The following is a 23,766-nucleotide window of genomic DNA, read 5'->3' as shown; positions in this document are numbered from 1 at the left end:
TTTTTTGCCCATGGGTTACTTAGAAATGTTATTTCTATAAGTTTTACAGGTTTTTCAACTTCTTCACTATATTAGATAATGTACCACATGCAGCTGAAAAGAATATGTATTCTTCTGTATTAGGTTGAATTTTCTATATTGTCTATTGGATTCAATTGATTATTGTGATGATATCATGTGGTTGCCAAAGATTTTCTAGGATCATATCTGTCACAAGGAGAAAGAACATGAAGAAAAATGCTTGGGAGGCTTTTATGACATCACTTCCAGTTAAATTCCATTGTTAGAACTCAGACACATGGCTTCATCTAATGGTATGGGAAGCTGGGATGTGTAGTCTTTTTGCCTGGGAAGAAGAGGAAAATGTATTTGGACAAACAGCAAGCAATCTCTTTCTATTTTCTGAAAGAGCTTGTATAAGATAAATACTTGAATCATGGGTATACAGTAGAAATTGTAGTTATTGGGGCCTGTTTTTCTTTGGGGGGGAATTTTGTAACTGCTGATTCAATTTAATGGATATACATGTTCCTTTAGGTTTTCTATTCCTTCTTAAGTTACTTTTTCTAAGTCACTTTTTAGGTATAGATCATTTTATATGAACTCTAAAATACTTTAGCATACATTCACCGAAAGTATTTTCTTTTTTAATCTGTTAAATTTGCAATTATGGTCTTTCTCTGTCTTTAATATTATTTACTGATGCCTTCAGTTTTTTTCTTTGATAATCCTGCTAGAAAATGTGTCAATTCCAGTTGTCTTTATCATCTTCCTAACTTTGTGTAATGGAGAAGGGTACTAGAGATCAAACCTGCAGCTTGGCACATGCTAGACAAACACTCTATATCCTCCAACCCTAGATTCTTAATTTTTATTTCATTTTCTGTTCTTTATTATTTCTTTCTTCCCTTTTTTTGGGGTGGGAGGTCCAGTCGTGGGGCCTGAAATCTGGGCCTGGGCGTTGTCCCTCAGCTCTTGAGCTCCAGGCTAGCGCTCTACCACTTGAGCCACAGTGCCACTTCCGGCTTTTTTCTTTTTGGTTATGTGGTGCTGAGGAATCGAACCCAGGGCCTCAGGCATGCAAGGCAAGCGCTCTACCACTGAGCCACCTTCCCAGCCTCTCTTTATTATTTCTTTACTCTGCTTTCTTTGGTTTGGTTTTATGGGGAGGTGGTTTCAACTTGTATTTGAATGCCAAGCTCACTGTTTTCTTATTTTTATTCTACTCGATACACTTAAAGCCATACAGGTCCCTGAAATTTGGCTCCAGCTATGTGTTGCTACAAATATTTTTACATAATACTTTTGTCTAGTTCTGTGAGTTTTCTAATTTTCATTGGTTTATTCTTTAATGAATGAGTTATTTACAGTGTGATTTCAAACTTCCACTAGCATGTGAGCTATTCTTAAAGTCTATCTTAGTTAATTATTAACTTTAAGTAGTTTTTAATTCAACATGTCAGTTTATAGTATAAAGCATCTTGATCAATGTCTTAGGTTACTAATTAGAAATTAACTTTAGGGTTGGGAATGTAGCTTAGTGGTAGAGTGTTTGCCTACCATGCATGAAGCCCTGGATTAGATTTCTCAGTACCACATAAATAGAAAAAGCTGGAAGTGGTGCTGTGGCTCAAGTGGTAGTGTTAGCCTTGAGCAAAAGATGATCAGGGACAGTACCTAGACCCTGAGTTTAAGCCCCAGGACTAGGAAAAACATTAATTTTATTATTTTCAGAGAATGTGGCATATATAATAATAATTTTAATAAGACTTGAATCTTGCTTAATGACCCAGTATTTGCGTTTGAAACTGGAGGTGCCTTCCCATTTATTTTGTTACTCATTTTTTGAAACCTTTTCTTCTTACTGCAATTCAGTGAGATAGAATGATTCTTACTGTTCAACTGAGAACATTAAAATTCAAATATGAACATAATATATAACTTTCCCACATTCAGAAATCCAATTAGGCTTATAGCCAATCAAAACAGACTAAGAGAATAAATATGGTCAGCTTTGTGTGCTGTTTACACTTAATTTTATTATAGAATTTTTTAAACCTCAAGGTGAGAAATAATTCTTATTTAAATAGCTTTTGGATTTTCTTTGCTGCTCTACACAGTGCTTCCCAGCTATTGCTATTCAGCAGATTTTGTTCAATTTATAAACAGCATAAATCTAAGAATGAAATCTGGCAAGATGCAAAGAGAATAAATACTCAAAAAATACAGATATATGGACAGATACATAGGCTAAGGAAGAGGAATAAACAAAAGTATAGACAAGAGAAACAGGAAGGAATCCAAGTAAATTTAAGTTATAAAACAAGACAGAGAGAGAAGTTAATAGTGACCTTTTCATTATCATAAGTGAAGTTATTGGAAGTTATAAGAAATTGTTTTTAATGTATTTTTGACACAGTGAAACTGGTCTACACTGAATACATTATAAGGTGTTTGCAAGCAGAGGATGATTTTTGTTTGTTCTCAGATGAGTCATAATCAGCCAGGTGTGGTGATGGAGAGCTGTCATAGTAGCTTTTGGCAGTGTGAGGCATGGGGATTGTGAAGTCAAGGCCAGCCAGTCACTACCAGGCTTAAATGCTGGTTAATGTCTAATCATATAATTGAGGTCTATTATGTAAGATATATCTCAGGTGTCATCTCTAGAAAGCCATTTCTGTACTGAGTCAGATTGCCTCTCTTGTCTTATATAAACAGGAAACTATCATAGCATTTAAAATAGTTCAAGAAAGATGTCCATTTAAGCATCGCCTTCCAAATTCCATGATTCTATAACTCAGGGCACTGTCCCTGAGCAATTTTGCTCAAAGCGAGTGCTCTACCACTTTTGAGCCACAGCTTCACCTCCAGTTTTCTGGTGGTAATTGGAGATAAGAGTTTCACAGTGACTTTTCAGGTCAGGATGGCTTTGAATTGTGATCCTCAGATCTCAGCCTCCTGAGTAGCTAGGACTACAGGTGTGAGCCATCAATGCCTGATTTGAACTCAGAGCTATAAGCTTATGAGGCAGGTACTCTATTAGCAACTCGCTTTTTGCATTTTTTTGCTACTGGATTTTGTAGGGTTTGCATTTTTTCCCCCGGGACAGCTTTATACTGTGATCTTCCTATTTATAATCCTTCCATGTAGCTCAAATAACAGCCATACTTCACCATTCCCAGCTTATCTATTGAGATAGAGTCTCATTAATAGCTTTTCCTGAATATCTTTGAACTATAATCCTCCTGATTTCTATCCCCAAGGAGGTGGGACTTAGCTGTAAGCTTGACTTGTGTTTTCTTTCAGTATTTAGGAGTGGAGTTATTGAATATAAATTTATGGAACTTGCTTTTTTCTTTTTTTAATTAATTAATTAATTAATTAATTTTTTGGGTCAGGTCATGGGGCCTGAACTCTGGGCCTGGGCACTGTCCCTCAGCTCTTCAGCTCAAGGCTAGCGCTCTACCACTTGAGCCACAGTGCCACTTCTGGCTTTTTTCTTTTTGCTTATGTGGTGCTGAGGAATCAAACTCAGGCCCTCATGCATACAAGGCAAGCGCTCTACCGCTGAACCACCTTCCCAGCCCTTTTAATTTATTTTTTAAACTCATAAACATCTTTTGATCTTCACAATGAGAATCATCATTAGGAACTTGCTTTTTTTCACAGAACATGTATGTTTCAGATCTATTCACAGTGACTGACAGAGTCTAGTTCATTAATAAGTGTTGAGCCAAATGAAGTTTCACTGAATAGCCATATATAAGCAGCACCTAAATCAAGACACAGCATTGTCATCATTTCAGAACTCCCTTTCATGTCTGTATTAGATTTTTTTCACATTCTTTTTTAATATATATTTTTACTGTAAAGATACTGTACAGAGGGGTTACAGTTACATGAGTAAGGTAATGAGTACATTTCCTGTTGAGCCTTGTTATATATTAATTCTTTTTGTTTTCCCCTTTGTTTTTCCCCTACTATCCCTTCCCTCCCTACCTCCCCAACTTCTCCCTCCATCCCATATTAGATTTTTCTACCTGCCTGCTTTTGTCCAACATTGTATGTGAAATCACTATGTTGTGCATAGTTATAGTTTATTCTTTCCCATTGCTGAGGATAGTTTGTTTTAATTCAACTTTATTCAACTGTTAAAAGGTTTGGGGCAGTTCCTAGTCTGTGGGTTCTCTTGTACTGCTGCTATAAGTACTCTTGTATGCTCTTCATTTGGGAATGTGCCTAAGAGTTACATCTGTATATTAAGCTTTATTAACAGTAATAAACAGATTTGCAAATTATTTTTAACAAATTATATTTCCAGCAGTGAGTGAGATTTCAGGTTACTCTGTCTTTGTCAACACTTTTACTTTAGGAATTATATATAGTAGTTAGTAGTTATATCGCATTTTAGCTTAATTTGATGATTAATCTTTCATTCAGAATTTGGTTCAAAATTGGATTTGACCTTGATGATTAATAAATTTTTCATGTGTTTATTCAGTTAGGTATGATCTTTCATGATATCCTTCGATTTTTTAAAATCCCTTAACTTTTGCTAACAAAATATGAAAATATTGTCTTTTTTCTTTAATCAACCTTCAGAAGAAAAAAATCTTAGCAATATGTAAATTACCATTCCTCCACTTGCCAATCATATGACTTTGAGAAAGATATGTAATTAGCATTTGCTTGATTTTTTTCTTACAAAGTGAAAAAACCATAGTGCTTAACTCAGAGTTATTATGAGAATTCAGTTAATATATAGAAATCATTTTGAACAGTATCTGGAACATATAGTATTTGTTATACAAATGTAATATATTATTGTTGATAAAAGTATAGATAACATAGATCAAGAAACAGAATTGAAGCTGGGTGCCGGTGGCTTACACCTGTAATCCTAGCTACTCAGGAGTCTGAGATCTGATGATCATGGTTCAAAGCCAGCCCAGGCAAGAAAGTCCATGAAACTCTTATCTCCAATAAAGCCACCAGAAAACTGGAAATGGAGCTGTGGCACAAGTGGTAGAGCACTCAACTTGGGCTGAAGAGCTCAGGGAGAGTGCCCAGGCCCAGAATTCAAGCCCCAGTACTGACCAAAAAGAAAAAGAAAGAGAAAGAACATAGAGAGGGGAGGTAGGGAGAAAGAGAGAGTGAGAAAGAAGGAAGGAAAGAAAAAGAAAGAAAAGAAAGAAGGAGGGAAGGAGGGAGGGAGGGACGGAAGGAAGGAAGGGAGAGAAGGAAAAAGAAGGAAGGAGAACTTGATATATACATTACACTTAATACAAAAATTTATTCAAAATTAGTCACAAATGAGCCATAAGCCAAATCTATAACATTTTTACATATAGGAAGAAATTGATGACCTAAGTTATGCAGAGTTCTTAGAATTTATAAGCACAACTCATAAAAGAACTAATTGGTTATTTCCAAAACAAAAACGTTAAAAGAATATCAGGGAAGGACTGGGAATTTGGCTCAGTGATAAAGTGCTTTCCTCCCATGCATGAAGCCCTGGGTTCGATTCCTCAGCACCACATAAACAGAAAAAAATCTGGAAGAGGCACTGTGGCTCAAGTGGTAGGCCTAGAGTTCAGCCCCACAACTGACCAAAAGAAAGAAAAAAAAAAGAAAGAAAAAAAATGTCAGGGAAAAAAAAAAAGAATGTCAGGGGTGGGTGATGGTGGCTCACGCCTGTAATCCTAGCTACTCAGGAGGCTGAGATCTGAGGATGGGGTTCAAAGCAAGCCCGGGCAGGAAAGTCCATGAAACTCTTATCTCCAATAAACCACCAGAAAACCAGAAGTGGCGCTGTAGCTCAAGTGGTAGAGTGTTAGCTTTGAGACAAAGAGCTGAGGGACAGTGCTCAGGCCCAGAGTTGAAGACCCATGACCGACAAAAAAAAAAAAAAAGAAGGGACTGGGAAGGTGGCTCAGTGGTAGAGTGCTGACCTTACATGCATGAGGCCCTGGGTTTGATTCCTCAGCACCACATAAGCAGAAAAGGCCAGAAGCGGTGCTGTGGCTCAAGTGGTAGAGTGCTAGCCTTGAGCTGAAGAGCTGAGGGACATTGCCCAGCCCAGAGTTCAGACCCCACAAGCAAAAAAAGAAAAAAAAAAAAAAAGAAAGAAAGAATATCAAGGACTTGAGGCTGACAGATTGTGAGTTTGAAGCCAGAATAGGTACTATAAGATGGCTAACCCTACACATCTACCAGAATGGCTACAATGAACTTACAGTTTCAAGTAGTAATGATGACTCAGATCAGCAGGAACTACTGCTACAACCAGTTTAGAAAGCAGTTTGGCAATTTATTATAAATTTGAATATATTCTTACTACATGAACCCAGTGATATAAGAAATGATGTTTAAACAAAGTACCTGTTTGCTAGTGTGTACTAACTTTATTCCTAATCACTTTGAACTGGAAACAACACAGTTGTCTTTCATCTAGGAAAAACAAACAAAACAGCAGAATAAGTTACAATAAAAATAGAGTATTACTCAGCAACAAAAAGAAACAAGCTATTGATATACTCACCAACAATGGTGAAACTCAAATATGTGAAGAGCAGGCTCAAAAGACTGGATGATTCCATTTATATGACATTTTGGAAAATTATCAGTGGTTATCAGCAGCTAGTACATGACCCCAAAGAGGTAGTATGAAGAAATTTGAGGGAGAAGAATGATAGAACTGCTTTGCGACCTGGTTATAGAGGTGGTTTAACACTCTTTGTCTTTGTCAAAATAGATGACACTTCATACCAAAAATTGTGAATGTTCCTACACTTAAATTGAAAACTTTTAGCATTAGACAAATCTTAGGCCATACTTTTTTTTTTGATGGTACTAGGGTTTGAACTTAAGGCCTCTCTCTCATCAGCTTGCTTGCTGATCCAGCATTCAACTATTTGAGACATACTCCTAGCCCTTACATAGTGCTTTTCATTCCCTTGTCTCATAATTTATTGTATGTTTCATTTCTTCATGAAATTGAGTTTCTCAATACCATCCTTTAATTTTATAATTCTTTGTGTTCAAAGAAGAATTTTTTCTAGTTTTGAATTTTTGAAGTTTTCATTTCTAAGATTCCTCATTCATCCTATAGGCTTCCCAATTTCCATATTTATTATATGCTAGTATTTTATATTACTTTAGTTTTTGACATGATCTTTCTTTCATACATACTAAAGTATGTATGAAAGGTTTATGGGCTGGGAAGGTGGCTCAGTGGTAGAGCGCTTGCCTTGCATGCCTGAGGCCCTGGGTTCGATTCCTCAGCACCACATAAGCAAAAAGAAAAAAGCCGGAGGTGGCACTTTGGCTCAAGTGGTAGAGCGCTAGCCTTGAGCTGAAGAGCTGAGGGACAGCGTCCAGGCCCAGAGTTCAGGCTACACGACCAGACCCCCCCCCCAAAAAAAAAAAAAAACTTTCAAAGGTTTATAGGATCTAAAAGATTTCTGACAGTTACTGTTACTTTTTATTTGCCTCTTTATAGTGATTGGTAATACAAATGTTAAAATGAAAAGTTTTGTCAGAGGTCTACAAGAAAAGATACTTAGAGACGTACCAAAAACTCATAGCTAGCCTGGGATGGGAGAAAAAGATTAAGAAGGAGGTACAGGTGTATTAAAACAAACAAAACCTTGGTTTCAAATCTGCCAGAAGGGTTAAAAAATGTGCCCTGGAGGCCCCATGCCATTTTCTAGCTCAGTGTTTTCAAGCTCATTAGAACTGCACAAGAGTAGAATTCAAATCTCCTAATCTTCCACTCAGTCTAAGCTCTAAACTATGTTACATTATTTGAAGTATTGTATTATTTGTTTTTATCTAGAGAATGAAGATACATGCATGAAATAATCTTTGATTTATTTGTATAGGTTTTTTTTACCACTTAACCTATTTTCTGGCTGCTGGCGCTGTTAGTTTAGGAATTGGTTTCTTCGCTTTGGCATCAGCTTTGTGGTTCCTGATTTGCAAAAGAAGGTAAGGTTTATTAGATATTTTGCTTAATGTTTGTTTTTTTTCTAGTCCTAGGGCTTGAATTTTGGGCCTGAGCTCCTCTTTGCTCAAGGCTAACTAACATTCTACCAGTTGAGTCATAGCACCACTTCTGGATTTTTCTGTGATTAATTGGAGATAGAATCTCTTGAATTTTCCTGCCCTGGCTGGTTTTGAATTGCAATCCTCAGATCTCAGTCTCCTGAGTAGCTAAGATTACAGGTGTGAGCCACCGGCAACCAATTTGCTTAACTATTTTTTAACAGAACTTCAGTGAAGTTCTTTCTCAAATAGTGTTAAACAAGGTGGGGGGAGTATGGGAAGGGATGGAAAGGTGAAACAAAGAGGAGGCAACAATGCTTGATAAGAAATGTACTTGTTATCTTGCCCATGTAATTGTAACTCCTCTGTATGGTATTCTCACAATAAAAAAAATAGCTGTAATAAATAAAACTTAAATAGCTGTAATTGTAATGATTCTGTAGTATGGAATTTAATTGTACACCCTTTGGTTGGGAAGGGAAGGCTTCATGTGTTTTAAACAGCTTTCAACAAGTACTATAATAATACAAAGCAATCTACATAGACCCTCTCTGTGTGTGTGTGTGTGTGTGTGTGTGTGTGTGTGTGTGTGTGTGTTACTGGGGTGTAAGCTCAGGGCTTTATGCTTGCTAGGCAGATGCAACTTGAATCATGTGTCCAGCCCTTTTTGTTTAGTTATTTTTCAGGGAAAGTCGTGCTTTCCTTGCTTAGTCTAGCCTGGATTGAGCGTGTGTGTGTGTGTGTGTGTGTGTGTGTGTGTGTGTGTGTGTGTGTGTGTGTGTGTGTGTGTGTGTGTGTGTGTGTGTGTGTGTGTGTGTGTGTTTTAAACCAACTCAGTGAAGAACCTTTTCATCACCTATCAATGGTTCCTCATTCTCCTTTCCAGATGTTCATTTCTATTTCCTTTCTCAGAGGCAACCGTTGTACTGATTTCTATCATTGTAAATTAATTTTTTCCATTCTTGAATTTAAGTAGAATTGTGTGGTCTGTTTTGTATCTGCTCATTTCACTTTATAATATTTAGTTAGGTTGCATTTTATTCATAGTTTGTTGTTTTTACTGATGAATAGCATTCCATTGTATAAATGAATATACCTTGATTTATCATCACTTGGAGCCATTTCCAGTTTTTAACTCTTAGGAGAATGGCTCCCATGAATTTTCTTTAGATTTATAAAAACATTATGGAAAAAATATAAAATATATTTATGGAAACTATTTTCTTCTCTGGAGTAAATACCTAAGAGTTGAATTGTGAGATCACATATTACTAATTTTATAAGAAGTTACTCAACAGTTTCCCAAAGTAAATGTATACTTCCAATATCAATGTATGACAGTTTTGATTTTTATAGCTTTTTAAAATGTTTCTTATCTGTGAAGCCTGAACTTTGATGGTGCAAGAATGAAAGCAGAGAAACAAGTTAGGAGGCTATTTGGTCCATGTGAGAGATGATGGTATCTTAAGCTAATATGAACATAGTTATAAAGGAAGATTCAGATCATGGATGTGTTTTACAGGTAGAATCAAGACTTGTTGATAGATTGAATCAAGGTGTGCTGACACCTAATGCTCATCATGAACAGCTAAGTAAATAGTTTGTCCATTTTGTGAGATAAGGAGGTAACCATAAAGGAGATCAGTTTGGGGAAGTGGGGATAACCTATGAGTTGTGTTCTGGATATAACTGTGAAAGACTATCAGACATCAAAGTGGGAATGTCTAACAGACAGATGGAACTACTCATGAGAGTAGTCAGGATAAATCTCACAAGAGAAGCCAGGCTTGAAGACTTTATAAAAACAGAGCATCAAAAGTCACAGATGAGACTAATCAGGGAGGTTGTTGAAAGAAGTGACGTATGACTGTATCCTTCCTGATAGTCACATTTAGTAATCTAACAGAGGAATAGGAAGAATCAACAATATTGAAGAAGAAAGAAAAGCAGAAAGGTGTGGTGTCAAGGATGTAAAAAAAATTTTTTAAAAACTGTCACAAGGAGGATTGTGTTGAGGGCACTAAAGTTGAGAAAGAAGACAGACAAATGACTTTTTTCATGGAAGTCATTAGTGATTTCTATGAAATTTTAGTGGAGTAATTGGTTCGGAAGCTCATCTTTTAGGAGAACACAATATGCGAGAAAGCGAAACAATATAGATGTCTCAAGAAATTTTGTTTGGTATTTTATGAGAAGTTGGTAAAGATGACAGTAGCTGACTTTAGAGTCAAAAGGGGTTTTCCTATTCTAAAGAATGAAATACATTCTTGATAACACTCTTTCCTAGCTCCACTATATTTGAACCATCATCAAGTACTGGTTTTTTTTTTTTAACCTCATAATTCACTCACATCTACTGAGTTTTCTTTAGGGGGAAAAGTACCGACATTTGAACTCAAGGCCTTGTTCTTTGACACAAGCACTCTACCACTTGAGCCCCACCTTCTCTCTTCCATTTCTCTCTATTAACCAATGCCAAGCTCTATTTTATTGATAGTACTTTCCCCAAACATAGAGATGACTGCATTAGAAGTTATAATGGATCCCTAACTCAACATTGTATTCACACTTCAGATATCTGCAAAAGCAAACTTAATCAAGTCACCCTATCCTCCTTTTTCACTTAAAGGACTTCTATTGCTTTAAGATAAAGATTAAATGACATGACTTTAAACATCAGCATCCTCTGCCCATGCATACTCATGAAGTTCATGTCACATTTCCCCTTTTGCTTTGTTTCTCCTGCACTGTCCTAATCTGGCTTCCAGATTCTTGTACTTGATATTCTCTCTGCCTAGAATATTCTTCCTTTTACATCTCCCCTCTTCTACCTCTCTCTGCTACTCCTATTTCTTCAGCACTGTAGTTCAATTATCCTTTATTCAGGCGAGCCTTCCTTGACCTATCTAACCACATTAATTTCCTTTGTGCTATGCTCACATACTCCTTGGTGACTTTTGTTGACAGTATTTTTTTACATTTTTTTTGTGATTGATTAATGTCTATCTTCCTTACTAGAATAAACCTCATGAGAGCAATGAGTTTTAGGAAGTGGTATGCTCCCCTCCTCCCATCCATATATACACAATTCCCAGCACGTCTGGCATATAAGTGCTCAATAAATATTTGTTAAGTGAATTGAGTTCAATGAGCTGTGGATTCTAATTGTCAACACTTCACTAAGTAACACAGTATGATGAGCTCTGGAATTCGTTTACAAATGTTATAGTATCTACGAAAGAAGAAATAACTATATTATTATTATTAGTAGTAGTAGTAGTATACTGGAGAGGGTTACAATCAAGAACCTTATATCAACATTTTATTAATACCCACAGTTTATAATTTACAATAACATTCATTCATGGGGTTGTATATTGTATAAGCTTTCACAAATGTAGAATGCCATACATCATTAGGATATCACACAGCACTTTCATTGCTTTAAAAGGCTTCTGCATTTCATGTACTCATCTCTCCCTTACAAACCTATGGCTATCACTGATTTTTTTTTTTTTACTGTCTTTATAGACTATTCCTTTTGCAGAATGCCATATAGTTTAAATCATACTCTATGTGGGTTTTTCAGATTTGCCTTTTTCATTTAATGAGATATATTTACATTTCTTCCCTGTCTTTTTATGGCTCAAAAGTGCATTTCTTTCTAGCATTGAATGATATTTCATTGACTAGGAGCATTATTTCTAAATCTGTAAATCTACAATGATTTGAAATCACATTTCATTATACTTAACTATCTGCCTTTCATTTGCCACTTCATTTTTTTAAACTCTCTCTTACTTTATGGTTATGTAGGGAATAAGAGATGACAGTTTTTTCACCATTATAAACCATTATAATTTTCATTCAGTTTCCTTCCTGTTGCTTTCCCCAGAAATAGTATTAAATACCAAGAGAGATCAGTGAATCTTATTTCTCATAACCAGAAAGAATCATATCAATCAGTGAATCATGGTTAATATTCAAACTGTATCTTAATTTATCTTTTTTGTTGTTGATGTTGTTTTTTGCCAGTCCTGGGGCTTGAACTCAGGGCCTGAACACTGCCCCTGAGTTTCTTTTTGTCCAAGGCTAGCACTCTACCACTTGAGCCACAGCGCCACTTCCAGCTTTTTCTGTTTATGTGGTGCTGAGGAACCAAACCCAGGGCTTTGTGCATGCTAGGCAAGCACTCAATGACTAAGCCACATTCGCAGCCCTCTTAATTTATCTTAAATATCTTAATTTATACTCTCTGAATAAAATATATTTAACATATATAAATGATTATATAAATGGAAGCCTGCTTTAAAATTAAGTACCCTGGATTATTTTAAACCTTTGTTTATAAATATTAGAATAATTATTTAATTGGTTTATTATCTAATTCATGCTTAATATTTTCTCTAACACATTTTTCAGGGAAATATTTCAAAATTCGAAATACAAAGAAACCCATGAGAAAGTCAAGCAAAGATCACAGAAAGGAAAACTTAAATCTCAATCTCAGTGTGTTTTTATTTCACGAAATTTTCATACTGGAAAATTCCAATTACAGGTACAGTGTAATAATTATAGCAATTTTTAAACATTTGTAATACCATGTAATTAAAATTGTTGTTTTTGTAGTTGAAGGCTAGGATATATACTGGTATTTTTGATTTGAGTAAAAATAGTATAAAGCCCAATTTAAATTTGAGAGTTTACACTTTTAAGAATACTGAAAAGTTAAATGAAAATATATTCTGTCCAGAACTGATCTATTATTTCTCTAGACTAAGAACTTGCATTCAGTCATCTATTAAGATTGTTATAGGGATGAGGTAATAGTATATGTGAAATGGAAAGCAAAACTATCAGGTCAAGCGAGGCGCTGGTGGCTCCGCCTGTAATCCTAGCTACTCAGGAGGCTGAGATCTGAGGATCATGGTTCAAAGCCAGCCTGGGCAGGAAAGTCCGTGAGACTCTTATAAACCACTAGAAAAACTGGAAGTGGCGCTGTGGCTCAAGTGGTAGAGCAATCGCCTTGAACTGAAGAGCTGAGGGACAGGGCCAAGCCCAGAGTTCAAGTCCCACGACTGACAAAACGACAACAACAACAACAAAAAAAAACTATCAGGTCAGAGGAAACAGCTTTGGAGAGAAGAGATACGTAGATAACCTATTTAAACCAGCTAATTGAAAATTAAATAAAGTTTGACAAAGATCTTTTACATTCCCAAGTTCTAGACTCCACTCTATTGGGAATAGTAAGATATGGCCCTAATTGTGAGGTACTTATATAAGAAAAGCAGACAACCTGGAAGCTACCCATTCCTGGGGTCATGATGGGCAGCAAGATGGCATCTGCCAGCAGGGTTGTTCAGGCAGTCAAGACACATACCCCATTAATAAGATTCCCTAACAGAAGAGACAGTCCTAACCTCATTGTATTGGAAGCTTTGAGATCAGCAGGGCTCCTATTCACTCTTCTTTGGTCTCCCAGCATGCTAAGGGAAGTAAATGCATCAGGGCCCACAGACACTGGAACGATATTAAAAACACTACCTCAGAAATACAGAAGGAACCTTAGATCTCAAGAAGAAATGGAACTTATCCAATATGGAGATCCAGAATAATCATTGAGGCCGTTTGTCATCAAAGAACTCCCTTTACAATAAAGGACTTGCAAGATGACAAGTACAAAATTGCATATTAAACAACCTTAATAAATATCCAGAGAAAATGAAATATAGAAAATATAGATGGATACTTCCATTCCTAATTTATGTATCTTGGTCAGCTTCTCTACAAGCTTACCAAATTGTTTATGTATTTTATACCTACTATAGTATACATTTTAAAATATTAGCCTTTTTAGCCAGGTGCTGGTGGCTCACACCTATAGAATCAGAGCTACTCAAGGGGCTGAGATTTGAAGATCATGTTTCAAAGCCATCCAGGGCAGGAAAGTCCTTGAGACTCTTATCTCCAATGAACCACTAGAAAACCAGAAGTGGCACTTTGGATCAAGAGGTAGGGTGCTCACCTTGAGCTAAAGAGCTCAGGGACAGTGCGCAGGCCCAGAGTTCAAGCCCCACAACCGACAAAAAAACAAAAACGGAAAGGCAGACCATAATTAACTTTGTGTAAAATAAGGCCAGAGACTAGTAGAAACTTAAAACTATGATAGTTTTAAAAAAAAACAAATACATTAGAATATTCATGTGACAAAATGACAGCATGACAGTTTTGTTACATATAAATACATATGAAGTTTTTGTTGTTGTTGTTATTGTTGTTTGTTGGTCATGGGGCTGAACTCTGGGCCTGGGTGTTGTCCCTGAGCTCTACAACTCAAGGCTAGAGCTCTATCACTTGAACCACAGAATTACTTCTGAGATAAGAGTTTTCTGAGATAAGAGTTCTCATTTATTGGAGATAAGAGTCTTTCCTGCCACAGCTGGCAGCTGGCTTTGAACCTCGATCCTCAGATCTCAGCCTCCAGAGTAGCTAGGATTACAGGCATGAGCCACCTGTACCAGAACTCATCAAACTTTGTGTTCATTTATTTGTTTAGGAAACAATTACTTAGTTCCTTTCTTAGCACCATTATTATTTATTATTATTATTATTGTTTAGTTTGTTTTGTTTTGTTTTGGTGGTACTGGGGTTGAACTCAGGGCCTCCCACTTGCCAAGCAAGCACTCTACTACTTTAGCCAAGCCCCAGTCCATGACAACACTAGTTTTGCCACCAAGGCTTAGATGAGCCTAAAATTACTAAAGAGGAAAAGGATACAAAGTAACAATTACAATATAATGTGATGACTCTTCATTTTTAAAGTATAGAAAAAGAAGCCTGAGTTGAGGAGGTTTTCAGAGAAAACAAATTTTCAACTGAATTTTGAGAAATGAACAGAAGTTCGCAGGGAGGAAGGAAAACAAAGGGCATTTTATGTTCAAAGGCTTGCAACTTTCTAAGTAGACTATAAAAGGCAACAACATATTCACTAAAAATGTCATGATGCTTGGAGTCTAAGACTCACTGAAAGGAATAGTAGACAAGACACTGGAGATAAGGGTTTAATAACCCTCATTTGACCCCAAAGGATTTTGGATTTTACTCCATAGATTCTCCAAAGCCACTGGAGTCAAAGGCTTACAGACCTAAACAGAAAAGCCAGATTACTCAGTTTAAATCCTGGTTCTATCACTATTAGCTGTGTAATCTTAGGCAAGTTACTTGACTTCTCTGACTCTCTATTTGCAAAAGGAGGATAATTTCACCTCCATAGCATTGTGGAATTGAATGAATTAGTATGTAAAAAGCATTCAGAATAATGCCTTGCCATATACTGAACACCACACAAGATTATTAAGTACATTACCTATTAGTATCATTATTTTTATTTATTTATTTAGTCAGTCATGGGGCCTGAACTCTGGGCCTAGGTGCAGTCCTTCAGCTCTTCAGCTCAAAGCTAAAACACTACCACTTGAGCCACAGTGCCACTTCCGACTTTTTCTGCTTATGTGGTGCTAAGGAATTGAACCCAGGACCTCATGAATGCAAGGCAAGCACTCTACCACTGAGCAACCTTCCCAGCCCAGTATCATTATTTTTACACCCAAATTAAACCAGTACTGTTTAAGATTATTCTTGCCTTTTTTTAAATACGTTCCTACCATGTTTTTAGTCTTTATTTAGTGATAGGTAACATCTTTTTTTTTTTTCCAGCCATAGGTAATGGGGAACTTTGTTAGGAAAGGAATAGTGAACACAGTCCATCTTTTAAGTGAGTGACCCAGGAGCCTAGAGCTAAGGCCCTTCCTAGGACCAGCCTGTCCCACAGTTGGAGGAAGTTTCTGAATTATACTTGACCTTAGTTTAAGGGCATGGTTTACTCTAGTCTAGGTAGGTTAAGTTAAAGATCTGTTGTTCCAGGAGCAATTCACTGACTTACCTTAGTCTGGAATGAAGCCTATCATTCATCTGTAGGCTACACAGACAAATTGGAAAGCTTTGTAGACTACATAGACAAATTGGAAGGTCTATACAAAGTTAGAGCACAAAAATGCAAGGTTTCCAGAGGAAAACTAGCCCTGTCAGGTAAATAGGAGAAACCAGGGGCTGGGAAGGTGGCTCAGTGGTAGAGTGCTTGCCTTGCATGCATGAGGCCCTGGGTTCGATTCCCCAGCACCACATAAGCAAAAAGAAAAAAAGCCGGAAGTGGCCCTGTGGCTCAAGTGGTAGAGCGTTAGCCTTGAGCTGAAGAGCTGAGGGACAGCACCCAGGCCCAGAGTTCAGGCCCCACGCCTGGACCCCAAAAAAAAAAAAAACAAAACAAAAACAACAACAACAACAACAACAACAAAAAACAACTTTAAGAGAAACCACATGCTTAGCACTAGCAGAGAGGAAAATCTGAGAGACTGTGTAGAGTGGCACAGTGGAGTAGAATGTCCTGAACAGGCCAGACACATATGCTATATCCTTTCTGCAGGTCCAGATCTTGTAAGAGGGACATGAAAGCGAGAGCATAGGGGAAAACTCAGACCATTTAGAGGCATTATAATAGAAAAGATCAAGTAAGAGTGTTGTCTTGGGCTGGGAATGTGGCTTAGTGGTAGAGTGCTTGCCTAGCATGTATGAAGCTCTGGGTTCGATTCCTCAGTACCACATAAACAGAAAAAGCCAGAAATGGTGCTCTGGCTCAAGTGGTAGAGTGCTAGCCTTGGGCAAAAGAAGCTCAGGGACAGTGCCCAGGCCCTGAGATCAAGGCTTTCCTCCCCCCTGCCCCCGAAAAAAGTGTTGTCTTGACACAACCTGGGATTGGGCCTGTGAGAATAGGTAAGAGCGAGGGATATCCTCCTGGCTCAATAGTTAGATAAATTAGTGGGTGGGGCACTTTTGAAACATCCTGTATTACTTTAGAGGGCTGAGGCACTGCACACTTTTCAGATACTTCCTGACAGCTCTGTTTCTTTCAGCATTAACTGTGAATGGCCTCTGGCTCATCTCATTCTATCTGAGCTAGCACAAAGGGAAGCCTTTGGAAAGCTTGGTCAGTAAGCCAGTAACAAAGCAAGTGCCTTAATATAGATAAGCATACTTGGAATGTTTTATCTGAGGTAGGAGTTTAAAGGGAAAAGCTCAGTTCTGTTCAGAAAAGAGCAATAGTAGCAGAGAGAGAAAGAGAGACAGAAAGGAGGAGAGAGAAGAGAGAGATGGCAGATGAGAGATGGGAGGGGGAGAAGTCAATAAAGGGATTGGAGGATAAGGGCCACGTTCAGTAAAGGGGATTCTAGAGACACGTTCACTAATATTTCTAACGTGGGACAAGCAAACCCACTTCCACAGGGTTACTGGCACAGAATCAAACAGTCAACCCAAAGAACATATGACAGGGAAAAAGCAGGCTGGAGAGCTGAGTGAGATCTTGGTAGGAAAAGGAAGCATCTGGCACTTAGTAACCCTACAGGAGAGCAGGGACAGTGTTTAGAAGAAACCTCAAAGCAAATCATGCCTAGCCCAGCAACCTGAAGGTAATATTGGTGAGGAAAAGAAAGCAGTCAGAATCCTAACAGTGGAAAAATGCTTACAGAGCAAAGGAAATAGGCATATTCTCGACCCAGACAAAGGTTCAGAAACAACCACGTTGGATCTGACTCACCAAGTCACATATAAAAAGACATCCAAGTCATGTCACCAAAATACATTACTGGAAAGCACAACTCTACCTCAGTCCTTACATCCAGGAGAATTCAGTCAAGACATAAAACATAGTGGAAGTAATAAGGAAGTTTATTAGGCTGAAAGTAAGCAATCTGTATAGTGAGAATGACCTGCAACATCTATTTTAATAGTTTAAAGACTATTATATGAATATCTATATATCATTATCCATGTATCTATTGCTTCATTCTTGGAATTTTTTTTTTTTTTTTTTTTTTTTTTTGTCGGTCATGGGGCTTGAACTCTGGGCCTGGGCGCTGTCCCTCAGCTCTTCAGCTCAAGGCGAGCACTCTACCACTTGAGCTACAGCGCCACTTCCGGTTTTCCGGTGGTTTATTGGAGATAGGAGTCTCACGGTCTCTCCTGCCCGGGCTGGCTTTGAACCGCGATCCTCAGATCTCAGCCTCCTGAGTAGCTAGGATTACAGGCGTGAGCCACCAGCGCCCGGCCTTTGGAATTTTTAATTCTAGGGTTTAAAAAATGTTCAACATGGGGCTGAGAAGGTGGCTCAGTGGTAGAGCGCTTGCCTTGCATGCATGAAGCCCTGGGTTCCATTCCTCAGCACCATATAAGTAAAAAGAAAAAGCCAGAAGTGGCACTGTGGCTCAAGTGGTAGAGTGCTAGCCTTGAGCTGAAGAGCTGAGGGACAGTGCCCAGGCCCAGAGTTCAGGCCCCACGACTGGACCCCCTCCCCCGCAAAAAAAATGCTCAACATGTTGGATGAACTTGCTGAGAACTTGATACTAAAACAAAACCAAAATTATTTACTTGACATTTCTAGAAGTGGATTAAAAGTCTAAAAACATTCAACCTCTCTACTCAAAACACATATAAGTGCCCATTTTTGTTATTCATTAAGGTAAAATTTTAATCAGTCTAGGGTCATACTCTCCTTTCCAGACCAATAATATCAGTATCACCTTGGGAAGTGAGTTAAAAATGCAGAATCTCAGAACCCAGATTCCACTTCAGACCCACTAAGAATCTTCATTTTAACAAGCTCCCAGGGTAATTCAAAGGCACCTTACATTCTAAGAAGCAATATTCTAATGTAATTTATGTAGGAATTACAAAAGAAATTGGTCCTAAATCCACACAAGGTAAGTTCAGGATACCATACTGCCATTTATTAATAAAAGATGAAAGTGAGGCTCACTTCCTGTAATCCTAGCTACTCAAGAGACTGAGTTTCAGAGCATTCAGCCTCAGCAGCAAGATCCATGAAATGCTTATCTCCAATTAACCAGCAGAATGCCAGGCTGGAAGTATGTGTCTCAACTCATAGAAAATCAGCTGTGAGCAAGCAAGCCAAGCAAATGTGAGGCTTTGAGTTCAAACCTCAGTACCAAATAAAAGAAAGATGTAATTGACAAAAAATGGTTTTCTAAAAAAGTGTTAGAATGTATATATGTGTCCTGAACAATATATTTATGTATATATGAATTTATGTATACATGAATGCGTACATGTATCCTAAACTTTTCAGGAGATAAAATAACATAAATCAATACAGAAAACAATTTTTTTCTCCCAGAACACAAGAGAAAAATATTCTTTTTTTATTGTGAAAATACTGTACAGAGAGGAAGAGAAAAATATTCTTACATTCATCCTAACCCACTACATCCCAAGCATTCTATGCACAAGACTGTCTAGCTAGTGGTCTAAGGAAACCAGAATTATAATGACTTGCAAAGTGTGTTATAATACATATGTCTAGCCAGGCACCAGTGGCTCACGCCTATAATCCTAGCTACTTAGGAGGCTGAGATCTGAGAATCGCAGTTCAAAGCCAGCCCAGGCAGGAAAGTCTGTGAGACTCTTATCTCCAATAAACCACCAGAAAAACGGAAGTGGCACTATGCTCAAGTGGTAAAGTGCTTGCCTTGAGCTGAATTGCTGAAGGACAGCGTGCAGGCCTAGAGTTCAAGCCTCACGACCAACAAAACAAACAAAAAAACCCAAACCATACTTCCAAGTATTACTCTCAGAGGATGTTTCTGTAGGGTCAGATAATGCATCCACAAACCAGCACTTTAAGCACAACTGGCAATCCTGACACTATTTTTTTTTTCTGACACTATTTATGAACTGACATACTACTGTGCTTCCCAGACACATGTGAAATGTACTATTTAAGAATGTTTTATTTGCATTAGAACAATATTTCTGGCTGAGCGCTGGTGGTTCATGCCTATAATCCTAACTACGCAAGAGGCTGAGATCTGAGGATCACAATTCAAAGCCAGCCTGGGCTGGCTCCAATTAACCACCAGAAAACAGAAGTGGAGTTGTGGCTCAAAGTGGGAGAGCACTAGCCTTGGGCAAAAAGTTCAACCCTACAACCACTAACAACAAAAAGAATATTCCTATTTTTGTAATGACCTTCAGTTAGAATTCATTCTTATTGTTACAGTTAACTAGCTAGCTAACTTAGTTAGACAAATGAGTAAATATAAGAATTCTACTTAAGTTTTTAGCCCTCTCTAGTTCTGACCATTTGGTCATTTGGCCATTTAGTAGAACATTTAGTCTAACAGTGAGGATAAAAGAATATCTTGTTTGAACCATATTTCACACATTTTCTTCCCTCCTTGGGCCAATCCAAATTCTTTCCAAATATTTTTCTTCTCTTTTAAGATATTTTGGCAAAAAATTCATATTTCACAAAAAATATTTCCATAAAAATTTATCATGTTAAACTATTTGATCTATTATATAAATATACTAAGTCAAATACAGAAATTATAAACTCATCTTAAGTAATTTTTTTTGTGTAGGAGGAGCAAAGGAAAAAAGAAGCAGAACGTGTAAAAGGTACTTTTCCTTAATAACTTAATATATCTTTGAACAATCACGTGGCTACCCTATTATTTAATTGCCATTCAGATTCAATAGGAATGTTAATTTATTAGTGTGTGGATAAACTTCTAAGTTTTAAACCAAAATTTGCAATATTATGTCTCAAAACATAAACTTTCATTTTTGTTTCCTATTTTATTTTGTTTCCTATAGAAACAAGGTTGTTTTACAGAATGCTATGCAATATTGCTGGAAGCTCAAAATGAGCAACCAGTAGGACAAAAACAACAACAACAAAACATCTTGACTTTTTATGCAACACTTTAGATATTGTGTGTTACATCTTATTACCTCCAAACATAATTTTAGAAATGCTGAATATAAGCTGGGACTAGTGACTCACACCTGTAATCTTAGCTACTCAGGAGGCTGAGACCTGAAGATCATGGTTCAAAGCCAGCCCAGGCAGGAAAGTTCATGTGACTCCAATTAATCTCCAATTAATCACAGAAAAAGCCAGAAGTACAACTGTGAATCAAATGCCAGAGCACTGGCTTTGAGTAAAAGAAGCTTACGCACAGCACCCAGCCCTGAGTTCAGGACCAGTAAAATATAAAATATAAATATAATATATATATATATATATATATATATATATATACACAATATAAAAGTATTAAGGCATGTGAAAAATGTGTAAAAGTTGATTGTATAGTATGTATTTTAGAGAATTATATGATAGTCTCTAAAAGTAATATTTGTAATTTTCTAATTTACAGCTTAAATAATGTAATTGGAAAAGCATGAAAACAGAGTAAACATATTTACTCTTTTTTGTTTGTTTGTTTTTGTTTTTTTGTGTGTGGGGGGAGTCTGGTCGTGGGGCCTGAACTCTGGGCCTAGGCGCTGTCCCTCAGCTCTTCAGCTCAAGGCTAGCGCTCTACCTCTTGAGCCACAGCGCCACTTCCTGCTTTTTTTTTTTCTGCTTATGTGGTGCTGAGGAATCAAACCCAGGGCCTCAGGCATGCAAGGCAAGCGCTCTACCACTGAGCCACCTTCCCAGCCCCTACTCTGTTTTTTTTTTTTTTAAATCAGTTTAAATTAGTTATATGAGGGAGAAAGGAATCTTTTTTTTCCTTTTTCTTTTTGTTTTTTTTGTGTGTGTGTGTGTGTGTGCGTGTGTGCTGGTCCTAGGGGTTGAACTCAGGGCTTAGACACTGTCCTTCAGTTTTTGCGCCCAAGGCTCATGCTCTACTACTGCTTGAGCTACATCTCCACTTCCAACTTTTTGGTGGACTTTCCTGCCCAGGCTAGCTTCAAATCATGGTCCTCAGAGCTCAGCTTCCTGAATAGCTATGATTACAGGTGTCAGCTGCCACCAGTGCCTGGCAGGTAATTTCAATATTTCATTTCCACACATTTACAACATTCCAATGAATTTCATCACCTCTGTCACTATCTTCCCCTTGATCCTCTTCCTCTTCCTTTTTTTTGTTTTTGTTTTTGTTTTTGTTATTGTTTTTTGTCAGTCATAAGACTCAGGTCTGGGCACTGTCCCTGAGCTTTTTCTCAAGGGCAGCAGTCTATCACTATGAGCCACAGCACCACTTCTGGTTTTCTGATAACTGATTGGAGATAAGAGTCTCTTGGCCTTTTTTGTCTGGGCTGGCTTTGAACCACAATCCTCAGATCTCAGCCTCCCAAGTAGCTAGGATTATAGGCATGAGCCACCAGTGCATAGCCCTTCCCTCTTCTTGAAATGCATTTTGTACCCAATTTGTGATGGGTCATTTCTTTAAGTCTCATTTTCTTCTTTTGTAGAGTGGTACTAATAACTACCTAAAAATTATTGAGAAAATAAGTGAGATATGATAATAGGGAAAAATGCTTCACAAATTGTAAGGGTGCTTGGAAATGTACATTACAATTATTGCTACAGAGATACCCATCAGCTCTTCTCACTGTGGACTAAACACTTTGTAATCTGCTTATTCAAGAAAGCATGTTTTGTGTGTTCTTTTTAACAAGGCGATATTAAGCTATATTTATATATTTTTAATGAATGTCCCAGAACTGGCGTTTCTAGTCTACCTCCAATCTTTTCCTACAAAAAAAAGGGAATTTTATTTAGAATAGACTTTTCTACTATGGAGCATCACTAGTTCCCTGTTAATATTGTGCAGATGATGACAGCAATTCATTATCCTGCCCATTATATCCCTAAAAGTATATGAATTTTAAAAAGACATATTGTTGTGTAATTAGATTTGGCTCACCAATATGTAATTTCTTACAGCAATTGAAAATCACCCTAAAGATGAACTCCACCAAACAACAAAAAACGTCTGCAACCACCCAGAGACTAGCTCAGCAACCATCTGCAGCAGTGTTGCAGTAAGCTTATCAACTTTCCCATCAAATTCAAATTCTTATTGTAGCCAAAGTCTAGAAGCAGCTGATGACTGGTTTTCTGATGATTCTCTAGCAAAAAGGAATTCTCCAAAGTCTTTACTCACAGAACCTCTTGTGGAAAAAGTCTTTTCATACTTGTCAACCATTTCATTAGAAGAATATACTGGAAATGTAGGGGACACAATACTTTATGATGATCGAAATGATGGCCACATTAAGGAAATATTTGCAGGAAGAAACACAGAGGTCAATATATAAAACTTAACCTAATGTGGAATGATACATTTTCTCTTTTGAAATCTTGTATACACTTAAATTAGGTAATTAAAATTGAATTACCAACTTCTAAGTCTCCTAACATGTTATTATTGCTTATCTTGTTCTTTACCATGGAGTGGTTCTACTACCCTTGCTGGTTCTTATTTCTGTGAGAAGAAATACAGTAGTATCATAGCATTAAGTTTTAACTCCCTTGTGTTTCATCAAATAAAAAATCAGAAATGCATATTTCAACATAGAAGAAATACTGTCAGGCTGGGCATCAGTGGCTCACGCCTATAATCCTAGCTTTTCAGGAGGCTGAGATCTGAGAATCCCCATTCAAAGCCAGCCCAGGCAGAAAAGTCCGTGAGACTCTTATCTCCAATAAACCACCAGAAAACCAGAAGTGGCATTGTGGCTCAAGCAGTAGAGTGCTTGCCTTGAGCTAAAGAGCGCAGGGACAGTGCCCAAGCCCAGAGTTCAAGCCCCATGACTGACAAAAAAACAAAAACAAAAACAAAAACAAAA

At 37.5% G+C, this 23,766-nt stretch overlaps 1 protein-coding gene and 1 pseudogene across 2 annotated transcripts; both read left to right on the top strand.

The window, feature by feature from the left end:
* The first annotated feature begins 280 nt into the window (after window positions 1-280).
* Window positions 281-23,307, top strand: CUNH1orf185 (chromosome unknown C1orf185 homolog). Of its 2 annotated transcripts, none has more exons than XM_069987056.1 (5): window positions 281-314; window positions 7,884-7,989; window positions 12,469-12,604; window positions 20,544-20,580; window positions 22,862-23,307. In XM_069987056.1, the coding sequence occupies exons 1-5, from the start codon at window positions 299-301 to the stop codon at window positions 23,233-23,235; spliced, it is 669 nt and encodes a 222-aa protein (XP_069843157.1). In that variant the 5' UTR covers window positions 281-298; the 3' UTR covers window positions 23,236-23,307. The 2 variants fall into 2 exon arrangements, with proteins under 2 accessions (XP_069843157.1, XP_069843158.1); XM_069987057.1 differs by lacking the exon at window positions 281-314 and adding an exon at window positions 331-440.
* Window positions 13,371-13,664, top strand: LOC138803247 (alpha-ketoglutarate dehydrogenase component 4 pseudogene; annotated as a pseudogene).
* Window positions 23,308-23,766: the final 459 nt, after the last annotated feature.

Source organism: Dipodomys merriami, unplaced genomic scaffold, assembly GCF_024711535.1.
Source record: "Dipodomys merriami isolate MVZ:Mamm:240054 unplaced genomic scaffold, mDipMer1.0.p SCAF_34, whole genome shotgun sequence".
Taxonomy (NCBI): Eukaryota; Metazoa; Chordata; class Mammalia; order Rodentia; family Heteromyidae; genus Dipodomys; species Dipodomys merriami.
This window is presented reverse-complemented; position numbering and strand designations above follow the sequence as displayed.

Bases quoted from the DNA above. Each gene is read 5' to 3' on its own strand.
- CUNH1orf185 (XM_069987056.1), top strand. The intron at 7,990-12,468 runs GTAAGGTTTATT...CACATTTTTCAG, and splicing joins TTCCTGATTTGCAAAAGAAG to GGAAATATTTCAAAATTCGA. The intron at 12,605-20,543 runs GTACAGTGTAAT...TTTTTTGTGTAG, and splicing joins CTGGAAAATTCCAATTACAG to GAGGAGCAAAGGAAAAAAGA.